This window comes from Thamnophis elegans, chromosome 5 (assembly GCF_009769535.1).
Source record: "Thamnophis elegans isolate rThaEle1 chromosome 5, rThaEle1.pri, whole genome shotgun sequence".
Lineage (NCBI taxonomy): Eukaryota > Metazoa > Chordata > Lepidosauria > Squamata > Colubridae > Thamnophis > Thamnophis elegans.
The window spans coordinates 13961545-13973556 of NC_045545.1; the positions used below are offsets into that span (position 1 = coordinate 13961545).

Below are 12012 nucleotides of genomic sequence, written 5' to 3' on the forward strand. Positions count from 1 at the left end.
AAGAAACCACCTTTCTTTTCTGCCCACAGAATTAATTCATTTATTTTACCTGCTGCTTCCAAGCTAGTGCAGAACTGTCTCAGATGTTATATCCATAAAATGAATGGCCAACAATAGGATAAAAAATAATTCCACAATGCTGTTACAAATTTTAAGGAGAATCAACAGAGACTAGAGAGGAATTTTCTTTTGCTTCCATGTATTGAATCAATCATAATTAAGATTTAAAGATATTATTTCTGCAATTCTCAAAATGTTTAAGGCTCTTTAAAAAACAGTAAAACAAAAAGTGTAATCCTGTGAAAGCCGGGTGGCACTTGGAAGGCTAGAATAGAGTAATTTATGATCCACAGCCCTAATGCTGGATAAAGGTAAACTACTCTATATTAATTCCAAAAGGAACAGTTTATCTTACAGTGAAGACTAATAACATGCGTGTAGGCACACAAAACAAGATGCAAGGATCATCGGGTATCTTCATTTCAGTTTGCTGCTTTTCCAAGTCTTCCACCTCCCCAACTCTTCCCATCACATCATAATGTATCCCATTATGTAATGTGGAGAGCCATTTCCCATGACCTCAATGGGCCTCTTCATATACAGATTAGATCATATTATTTGTCAATCTGATGAAGGCAGCTTTGAATGTTCAACACATCTGTTACGCAAAGATCTCTTCCATAAGAGAAAATAAAAACTTAAGGGGGATTTTAACATACAGTTCAATGTTATTTATATATATATATTTAAAAAAAACCCCTTCTTGTCCTGAACTCATATGAGCAAAGCTAAAAACCGCATGGAGAAGAACTTTTGTAAACATGCCAAATATCAGTTGCCTTTCACTGTCTTTACACTGACTGGCTGGCAGGCTTTGAAAACAGCAAATTGGCAGGGCAAGAGGTTGTTTATTTTAGGAATGCTTGATTGACTAGATATGAAAAAATTATTTTCAGAGCCAAAAAACTTGATCTTTTTGACTCAGTTTCAGGAAATCTATTTCCTGACTTCATGAAATAAAATAAGGTGTTTTTTTAAAAAAAATCTCTATATACAAAAAGCATACTCAGTATTTAAAAAACCCCAGTACGAACAGGTCACTCAAATTTCTTGTGATATGCTGTCCAACTTATGTTCTACATTTTTAAATATTTTTACTTCACTCCAAGAACAAATTGTTGCAATAGCTACATTGATTTACAACAGTACATATAATTAGTTAAAATGTCTCTCAAACCCTCCATACGTTTTACTACATGACTTTACCTAGTATCACGAGAAGCTAAGCACTTATAAATGATTTGTTGCAAATGGTATGAGCACACTGATGCAGAATCCTAAAGATGTATGACTGGAATGTATTTCTGCTCATGTAAGGACCATCTCATATTTTCATCCTTGTTGGGAAAGCTGGAATGCTCTATTCTGTTCAGGAAAGGGAAGCTACATTCCAAGTCAGAATATCTCTCTAGGCATAAGAAGCAAATTACTCAACTGGAAATCACAGTAAACATATTAAAGAGGTACTTACTCTGTCTAGTTCCAGTGTAAATTTCTGGTCCCAGGACTGATTGGAAATAGGCTTCCAGCTAGTTTGATCAACAACAGTGTTATCCAATTTCAAAACAGCACAGATTTCATCTGCAAGCAAATTAGGTAAATTCAGTTTAGAATGTTAAGATGATGTTCCAAAAAACAATAATAGAAGCAGATAATTTGAAATAAGTTAAAATCTGTACAAAAATATAAGTAAAGCACAACATTCCACTTAATCTGAACAAAACAATCTTTGTTTAGGTTAACCTACAACACTAATGGTGGATGAACATTCTCAGTGGGAATGTTCCAAGTCATTGTATGAAAGCTCAAATGCTTTCCAAACTATGGCACTGCATTTCCCCCTTCTCTCACTAGAAGAAACTACAGGAAATGGAGGATGGCTAGAGATTAGCCTGCCCCTTGGAAGCAAATTGGAGGCCAGAATGGATTTCGGAAGGGCAAGAGTTAATCTTCAACATGCTTCTCTGGCCTATTGTTGCACTTGTTTTCTGACTTCCAGATACAACCCCACAGAAGATGAAGAGGCAGGCTGGAGTCAGGTGCAAAGCATGGGGGCAGTGAAGTCCTTGATGTGAGGAGTAAGAAAAATAAAGGGATGCCAAAGTTAATTTTAAACTCATCTGATCGAAGGGTAATGGCCGAGGTGCGGTGAAGTAATCTTTTTCCAGCCCAATGTTAAAGAACAGAGGTGAAAAGAAGTTGGCTTATCAGCAGCAACGTGTGCCTTGCTGTGCCTGCAGCTTCCTGGGACATGGCAAACAGGCCCAGAGCTGTAAAGTTCTGGGGCTGCTTGCTGACTCACAAGGCAGGATGCAGGCAACTAAAAAGGTAGAGATGGGTGGGAGACAGTTGTAGTTGAAAATAGTCCCTTTACTGAGGCTTGGGGCTGTGAGGGATCAAATTGGAAAGGCTTGGATTGAGATGGATAATTGTTTAACAACCCATGATTTGCAGTTAATTACAATGGGAATTGCTGGGATTGCCATAAGTTGTTGAAGTCATGTGATGACTTGCTTTATGTCTGCACGAACTTACAATAACAATCCTGGTCCCAACTGTGGTTATAACTCAATGACTACCTGTGTACCCTACAATTTCTACATTCGCACTGTGAACGCTGGGACTCTTGGTAAGCAATTCTATATACCAGGGCATAGGTATGAGTCCATGTTATTACTCCTGTCTTGCAATATTATCATTATGAGGTGGAAAAAGAAGTCACCAGTGAGGGAGCTGTAAAAAAAAATCACGTGGGTTTTATGCTATTAATTTCATCAATCATTGGGGGTTCAATCAATACATATTTTGAATCAACAGGGGAATATAATTCATTTTCTCATTCTTTACATTTTAAACTTCAATTTTAGCTCAACTGCTCCAATATATCTGAGGCAGCCTCTGCTTTATTAGTTGCAATATCCCAATTACTGGCTCCCAACAGAAATCAGAACCTTCCACCCTTCAGACATCACCAAATTAAGGATGTACAAAACATTCCATTTTGTGAACAATACATTCTGGTAAAAACTACATTGTTTTTCCTTCATGATGAGTTTTCTGCAAAACTTAGAGGGCCGGATTACACCTAAAATATTATCAACTACTTTATATTCCAGAGACATAACTTCCACCAAACTGCCAGCCCAGAATAGTCAGACAGGCATACAAAGAGGAATAGATACATATTCTGTGTTTCCTGGAATATATTGCACATCACTGCATTGAACTATAACTCTAGCTAGCATGGCCAACTGTAGGGAGGACATCGCCCAACTTAGTTTTTTTTTTTTAAAATGAAGATTCTTATTACCGTTAGTGATTCTTGAAATAGTACTTTGTGAGTTATATAATAAAAAAAAATGTCATGGGCCAATAGAAAAAATTGTTGAAGACATCAGTCTGCATGAATATAGCAGGGTAGTGCTTTGGATATGAAGACCTAAGGCTACAGGATATGGGAACAGGCTGGTAGTGGCTACACTTCTGGGGAACTGGCTACCCTGTTACTCAACTAATTCTCTTTCTGGGCTTCTTGATATGGTATCTGAGCTGGTACTTGGAGACAGTATGCTTTATGGGGTTGGGCGATTTCAATGCCTTGGGAACAAGACATAAATTCCATGGCTTCCATGGGCTTGCCTCAGGTTATCTGTGGCATCTTATGCAAGCAGTCATACTCCAGATTCTGTAAACTCTGCTGTGATTGTGAGGTGTTCAGGAGAGCCTACTACCATGGTCAAAATGCCTCCTGGTGTAGTTTGCAAAGACAGAAGAACAAAACAAACGGTGGGAAAATTATCCTAAGCAAGACAAGACAAATGGTTTCTGCCACTGGGCTTTCATTTTTGTTTAATTAAAGATTGTTTTTCAGTCCAAGATGGAGCAGAGAAGGAAAAAGCCCTCCTACTTTTCTAGAAGGAAAACCAAAGAGTAATGAAGAGGATCACTCTCCATTCAATACAAACATCTAACCCTGCTTTCTGACGGTTCCACCACAAATGCGCGAACAACAAAAGCGCGAACGTCATAAGCGCGCCGACAAAACCACGCCGACAAAACCGCGCGATGAATGAGCGACGAATTAGCCCTAAAGCGCGCCGACAAAAGCGCTCCGACAGAAGCGCGCTGTAACGTAATCCTAAACCTAACCTAAACCTAAACCTTACCTTAACTTAAATTGCGCTTCTGTCGCTGTTGTCGGCGCGCTTTTGAAATTGCGGTTTTAGCGCCGCGGTTTTGTGGGCGCGCTTATGACGTTCGCGCTTTTGGCGGGTCACGCTTTCTGACTACAAGAGAGGAAATTTCATAGCTCTATCTCTAGTGACTGAGAAATCACTCTTTTTCAATTTATGACACCTATATTGTGAAATAGCTTTTGTCTAAAAGCTAGGCTAGCCCTCTCAATTGTGACCACCTAGAAGTCAGTGAAGACTACATTCTTGGGGAGGAACTTTGGGATTGAGTGCCAAGAAATCTAAAACTGGATCTTACTGATTCTTAACTCATTATGTTTTGTGTATTGTATTATTACTGGACTTAATTTATTTTACCATGGGCATTTCATAGAGATCCATGTTGTTGTGAATTACTGCTAACATTCAGTAGTGTGTACCTTTAATTGTAATAATGATCAATTGGTTTGAAGTGCCAGAGGTACAAAACTCCCTAAACCAAATATTTCTTTTGCTAGAATCATTCGGCTAATGAATGAATCCAGGAAAGGGCCTGGCTGCTTTACTGACTTACAGACAACCACAGAAGTTGTGCAATGGGTGCCCCTAAGTGCTTTTTTTTACTTTCAAATTCAAACTACTGCACAACCTTAAAACACAATCATAATAAAACATTTGATTAAATTGAGTTTATTTTTACATATAGTTACTTTTCCTAAGAGATTTCATAAAAGTGCTTCTGAAAACGAAGGGGAAAAACATTAAAAAGGTACTGAACTGGATAAATCGTCTGTTTTCAGGAGGTTTCGGCAACTGCCACTTTTGCTTTTACTTGTTCGACTCATGAATGATGATCTGGCTTCACTTGGACTCCATCCAGGTAGAGTGAAGGATGTTGCTTTTGATCTACCAGGGACATTTTCCAGGATATCTTGGCAACCCATAAGCCTAACTTCCAGAGTACCTAAAATGAGATCAGATTGTCTTAACTCATATAATTACTAAAACACCAGCTTAAGCAAGTACAAGCAATTGATAAATGGCATCAGCATAAATAATGTCATTCTTTGCGGGGCAGGAATCTTAATACTCCGTAAACTTCATATTTATGAGGCAGTCTATAAACTTTAACTAGAAGAATGTGGGTTGAATCCAAAATTAGAATAAACCTACTGAAATCAATTGGATTTAGCTACTGATGCAAGCCCCAGTAATTTTAATATGCGTTCATAGTGACCTGACATGAACTTTTATGATTGTTCTGCCTAAGCTTGTGTCAACACAGCTAGGTACAGAATGCTGATAAGTATTTTTAAACTATGGTTTTTACATAATGTATCAGTGGGTCAATTCTGATTGTCTAACAATCTGCCTCATGTACTATTTCCTACCCACTCCCACCCCAAAACAGGGAAACATTGCAAGGAGCAGGAAACCCTGTCCAAACATGGTACTTACCCTGTTTCCCCGAAAATAAGATCTCCCTGGATAATAAGTCCAATCGGACTTTTGAGTGCATGTACTAAAATAAGTCCTCCCCTGAAAATAAGCCCTCCCCAAAAATATTGCAACACAGCAGCTGCCATGAATTTACCATGCTCGCCGTCTCCTGCACCTCAAAAATAATAAGAGCTTCCTGAAAATAAGTCCAAATGTTTATTTCGAGGGTAAAAAGAAAATAAGACCATGTCTTATTTTCGGGGAACATGGTATATATGTTAATAGATTTTTGCATTCATGTATGTAGTATGAGTGTGAGTGTGTGTGTGTGTGTGTGTGTGTGTGTGTGTCTATATATTAATTTCTCTTAGATATTATGATTTAATGTGGATAAAACATGAAGAAAGGACATCAATTTATATTCTATTTTTGCATAATCTCAATATAGTAATTTTATAATAATGGACAGAAATGGCAAAATGGGATTCTACGTATTTAACCTGTGCTGATCAATATATTGTTGTGTATTTGCACGCACATACACAAACAACACCCAGGCACATTCAGAGAATCAACAATTTCTGCTACAACTTTAGTTTAAAAACTAAAGTCAATTTGGGAAATATAAGCTAACAGCTGTGCTACTGCTTCTAATTTGGTTGTTTATTAAATAATTTAGTAAACAACATATTAGGATCAGAGTTTTATTCAACACCTGCTTCAAGTTAGCAAATAAAGTCTGCAGGGATATATTTAAGATCTTCATTAAGCATACAAGATATCTTGGAATTTATTTCCTTTATGAAAAGCTGCAATTATAGAAGACTGCACAGACTGTCGAGAAGAACTGTTGGACTACAGAGTCTCAAATTTCATAATCCTCATGCAGAGAGTTTTTCTTCTGCAATGCCTACTCTTAATTTTTTATATTTAATTACTTTAATCTAAAAGCACAGTAGCACAAGCAAATGAGAGATACAGTGTTATGCACTGCTGCTGTTTAAAATTCTCTTCATATTATTAAGTTTTAATGTTTTTAGGGGAAAACTTAAATTCTCATCACAACTGAATGGCTATGAGGTTATGTCCTGATTTCATTCCGATACTTTCTAATATAAGGAATAATGATACAAAAACTTAAAAAAAAAACATTCCAGAAATTAGATGCATTAAATAAATGATTCAAATATTTTGAATTAGAATCCTTTAGGCAATAACTAGAGTTGCAGATTCTAGCAAGTTATACAATACAATTCTTTCATTTATCAGACTCTTCGATAATAAGTTACTGTTTTACTGGATGGATTCCATAACAAAAATATGTAGACACATCTGTGTTAAAATAAAATTTTTCCCGTTCACTGATCATCTTCATAAGCAATTTACACATAACCAACCTTTAAAAGTCTGGATTTAGTCAAGCAACTGAAATGCTTGCTATGATGCTATTAATGCAAACAAAAAGAGCCGAGGTGGCGCAGTGGTTAGGGTGCAGTACTGCACGCCACTTTAGCTGACTGTGATCTGCAGTTCAGCGGTTCAAATCTCACCGGCTCAAGGTCGACTCAGCCTTCCATCCTTCCGAGGTGGGTGAAATGAGGACCTGGACTGTGGGGGCAAGTTGCTGACTCAATTTGCTAAAAAAAATTTGTAAACCGCTTAGAGAAGGCTGAAAGCCCTATGAAGCGGTATATAAGTCTAATAAATAAATAAATAAATAAGAACTTGGCCAAAAATAGCCACTGCTCATTTTCTAAGAGATAATACGTATTTAAGTATGATTGCGATGCCATTTTATATTTAAAGATATTCCTGAATGTACAAAACTGCATTGTTTCTTTTAATGTAACATATTTTCAAGTTAGAAACCAAAGCACACAAATATATGTAGCTATTAATGCCACAACAAACCTGTTAATGCTGCTGGTTTGGACAGTGTACTATACTGATTTTGTGTAGATATCATACTTTGCCGTGGACTTAGTGTTGGTGATGAAACAAGTGAAAGTTCTTCTATAACAATACCGCTTTTGGGATGATTTTTAGGGAGTTCACTTAGCCTTTGTTCTAATGAATACTTCAAGAGATCCAGCTTCTGGCTTGATTCATTAAATCTTGCTTGAGCCTTATTCAGTTAAACAGAGAAAAAAAAATCAATTAGGAAAAACTCTTTTAACATACTTACATTTAAATTTCACTTACTACATAAAAATTACCTCTGAAAGCGCTTTTCTGTCAGTAACTTTTCCAGAGCCGAACAACTTCATAACATTTTTGGCTCCTTCTGCTACTGCATATTCTATCCTAAAATGATGTCGCAATTCTTCCATTCGAAGCTCAAGAGGGCTTATCACAGGCTTTGCTATACATATAAAAATAAACAAAAATTAGTACTAACTAGTACATTGAACTATTAGTATATTACACTACTCAATAAAATGGGGGGAAAAACATTTAATAGATGTATTACAGTTCACGTGACCTTCCTGGGGAGAGAGGGCATTAAAGCAGGCAAGTCTGCCCTCTTTTGTACGTGTGCCAATGTTACATGTGCATACAAAAGAAGAGTTTGTGTTATGACTCCATATCTGCTATCTTGTCCAAATTGAATCCAATCCCATGGATTCTGCTTTGTAGGTCTAATACAGATTTACTAACCAGCCATATAAAATTGGGGGTATAGGTAGCTAAATGAAGCAAACTAAGCACTCAAGGGATGGTTCTCTTACGTTCTGTAGAGCTTAATGTGACATTCACCTACAAATTAACAAAAGTCCACCAAGATTTTTTGAATAGCGGTGTTTTACTTGCCAACAGATTCATGGCAGAGCAAATGCCAACTGAAACAACTTTAAAAATCCATCTTGGTGTGGGCAGACATCCACTGCATTAATTTTCTAAACTTTACAAAGGACACAAGGGATTTCTTTTACACACAAACACCTATACATTTGAACAGCAGAGACCTCTTTACCTGCACACTAATGAACGACTATATGAAGATAAGATAATATCTTTTGGTGTGTGCATGTGTTTTTGAGTTAGTATTGATTCCTGGTGACTGCCTGGACAAGCCTCTACAGTTTTCTTGGCAAGATTTTGGAAATGGTTTGCCATGGCCTCCTCCTTTCTAGGGCTGAGAGTGACTGGCCTGAGTTACTCATCTACCTTTGTGCCCAAGGCAGGATTAGAATTCACAGTCTTCCAGTTTCCACACTGGACAAACTACCTCTTTTTTCCTTTTTTTTTTTTTGACAACAACGTATCATCTATTTTTCCTGTCTCCAACTCTTAGCAATTGTTTTTATCTAGCATGAACTACTGACCTTTCCATTCCCTTTGCTTAACAAAAAGTTCTGTCTTTATTACTTTCGACTTTCTCGTCTTGGCCCTTTAGTTATGCCTGCATTTTTAGTGATAACAATATACAATGCTATTACTTTTTCAGTAATTCATACCTGTCTTAATTCAGCTGGCTGCAATAGATGGAAATCATCTTTGACACACAATGTACAAAAAAGACTTGGTGTACGCAGAAAGCTTTTAACAGTGTTCTTAGTCCATCTTTCTTAGTCTAGTTTTAACAGGCTTAGTTACAGCACTGACTCATCTACAAGAAACAGTAGCAAGCCAGTAGCATTCTTACCCAAGCCTACTGATTGATGGGCTTGTCACATGACATCTAAATGCACTGGGCACGTATACTTTTAAACTCTCACTTGGAATGGGGGAGAGTTAACTGTGAGACAGCCCAATGGTTTCTGCTTATCCTACTAGATCTGGCAGGCTGGGGATACTTGAAGTCCTGTAGGGGAAATCAGGCATACTTCAGGTCCTGGAGGCCTCAGAAGCATGCTTTATCATGGCACTTCCCTTACAGAACAGTCTTGCCCTGGAGATATGACCCTATCCCTGACCCTGTTGGTTTTTACACTTGGTTTTCCCCCAGGTGCTTGGGCTAGAATACTAATAGAAAGGCATGGGGTGGCTGTTGGAAGAATGCAAGTATTACTGGGCTTTCAATATTGTTTCTTATTTTAAATAGCTTGTTGTTTTTTACTGTATTGTGGTTTTATTCTGTTCAATGTCCAGTTTCTTCTGGAAGATGGGCAGCTATATAAGTTTGTTTAGTAAATAATATAAATAATAAATAAGGACATTTAAACTATTAACGAGGAGTGGATGGAAAGCTTATACTCATAAGAGATTCCCCCCTCCATAATAATCTATTCTGCATAAACTTTATCCAGAATGAGGTGTAATAATAACACAGAGAGTTCTGAGCAGTCCAGAGACATTACTACAAAAATGGGATTTAGATGACAACATTAGGGATTTGACATGAGCCACAGGGAGTCAACACAGGCAGTAAGTTATGATTTGCTCAAGGCGGTGTGTGCATACCCATGTTTGTCAACCAGTTGTAGAAGAAGAATACAGGAGCCTGGTTAATGAGCCTTTTCAGAATATCTTATGTTAAACTGTGGTACAGATTCCTAGACTAATGGGAGAGGAAGAAGACTGATTGAGCACTGATCTGGCCTTGTAGTATGTGGGAGTTAGGACTTGGGACTTTTTAAAAAGTCCCATGAAAGTTTTGAGTTAGAAGATTCTATAAAGAGTTTAGTGAAAGGTTTTCTCTCTAAAGTTTCACCATTATCAAAAGCCAATTCATTAGTCTGCACTGCTTGAAGAATCTGCATCCTTATGACTTCAATTTTTGTCTTGCTATCCTGAAGCATTTGTTGAGCTGTTGCAAGCAGCTTTCTATCCTAAAAAAAGAAAGAAAAAGCAGTTATGTGATACTAAAATTTGAATTCTCCAATGAGTTTTAAGTACCAACAATTCACACTCTCTTTTCAGAATATGAATTCTGACAAACTGAACAAGATTCAGAAATCAGTATGGTTTAAAAACTATTGTGCAACAACTACCAATACATTTTGTTTAAATTTTGGCTATATCAGGTATAGGCATCAAATACACCCTTATTGTTTAAATTTCTTTTATTATGTTTATTTCATCCAGAATAATTTAGAAATTAGAGCACTAAAGCCAATAGAATAAGAGACAGAACAAAAAAAGAAATTGTCAGGATTTTTACTACATTTATTTGCAGTATATAATACTGAGAGCATTTATACAAATGAAGATTTTTTTTTTTTAAAAACTACTCTTTCTATCACACAACATATACACATACAGTTTAAAATTTGAAGGTAATAGAAAGGACTTGAAGAAGTTTTCTTCTATGTTAGTAGTTCAGCAGCAAGATTAACAATGTAATTTAATATATAAGTGAAGGTGTCTGGAAAGCTACAAATTGATTTTCAGAAAGGTCAGTGAACCATCAAGAAGCAATTCAAACTGCCAACTCTGTCACTGTAATACATTCGATTCTATTGTAGAAATCTACATTTCTGTAGTTTATGCTCTACATGCCAAAACTGAATTCCTATTTATGATTGCTGATAAACACTGTTTCATGGTTTGGTGCAGAAACAATATTTCCAAATATGATTTACTGGTAATGTTATCAGGGCACATTACTGGAGGATGTGGAAATTGTATCATAACCCTAGATGAGCTAGTACATCCTGTCAAAAGCAGCAGAAACTCCCCTTGGTACAAATAGATACCAACAAAATATATGATTTGCTCAGAAATTAACTTTTAAACATAGCATATAATGATTTCTACACCTCCCCAAACTCACCATTCTGTAATATCAGATATTCAAAATCTAACGATCTCAACAGATTGTTCCAAACATGAAAATTAAATAGTGTATTACTGAATTCAAACATGATTTATCTGTAATTAGCGACAGGACAGAAAATTATCCATTACTCTGGTATGCATCTATTTATATTGCCTCTCTTGACTGTGAAGTTTTAAATCCCTCATCTGAAAACCTGATTAACTGTGTGAGCTGATAAGTCTTACCTTTGATGGACCATTTGAATACATTTGAATCATATTTTCTGCTCCTTGCTTTACTTTCAATTCTATATTTAACTGTTTCTTTAAGGCAATTAATCTGTTGTTAGGAAAGCGAGGATCACTATTTGGTGTATCTGGAGTTCTGGGACAATCTGTAAATTAGAAACAAATGCCCATCATCATTTTTTCTAAATAATACTCTATAATAAAAGAAATTATCAACTTTGCAGTAACGCTTAGGCTGTTAATATATTTGTTTAATACTGCTGTTCATATTTTCTATGTGGTGTAGTCACTTTCCATTTCTCAAATGAGGGTTAGTTTGTACAAATAGCTGTTCATGTAAAACTAAGATAGTACAACAATGATTCTATGAAACAATTTTTTGTTTTGTTGA

The 12012-nt window shown here is 36.5% G+C and overlaps 1 protein-coding gene across 1 annotated transcript in view; it reads right to left on the bottom strand.

The window, feature by feature from the left end:
• PKN2 (protein kinase N2) overlaps positions 1–12012 on the bottom strand; it is a 61445-nt gene that overhangs the window by 16615 nt on the left and 32818 nt on the right. The window contains exons 3-8 of the mRNA XM_032217888.1: positions 11619–11767; positions 10327–10444; positions 7889–8034; positions 7584–7797; positions 5011–5196; positions 1532–1641 (exon numbers count right to left, since the gene is read on the bottom strand). Coding sequence (XP_032073779.1) covers positions 1532–1641; positions 5011–5196; positions 7584–7797; positions 7889–8034; positions 10327–10444; positions 11619–11767 — 923 coding nt within the window. The remainder of the gene's footprint in view (positions 1–1531; positions 1642–5010; positions 5197–7583; positions 7798–7888; positions 8035–10326; positions 10445–11618; positions 11768–12012) is intronic.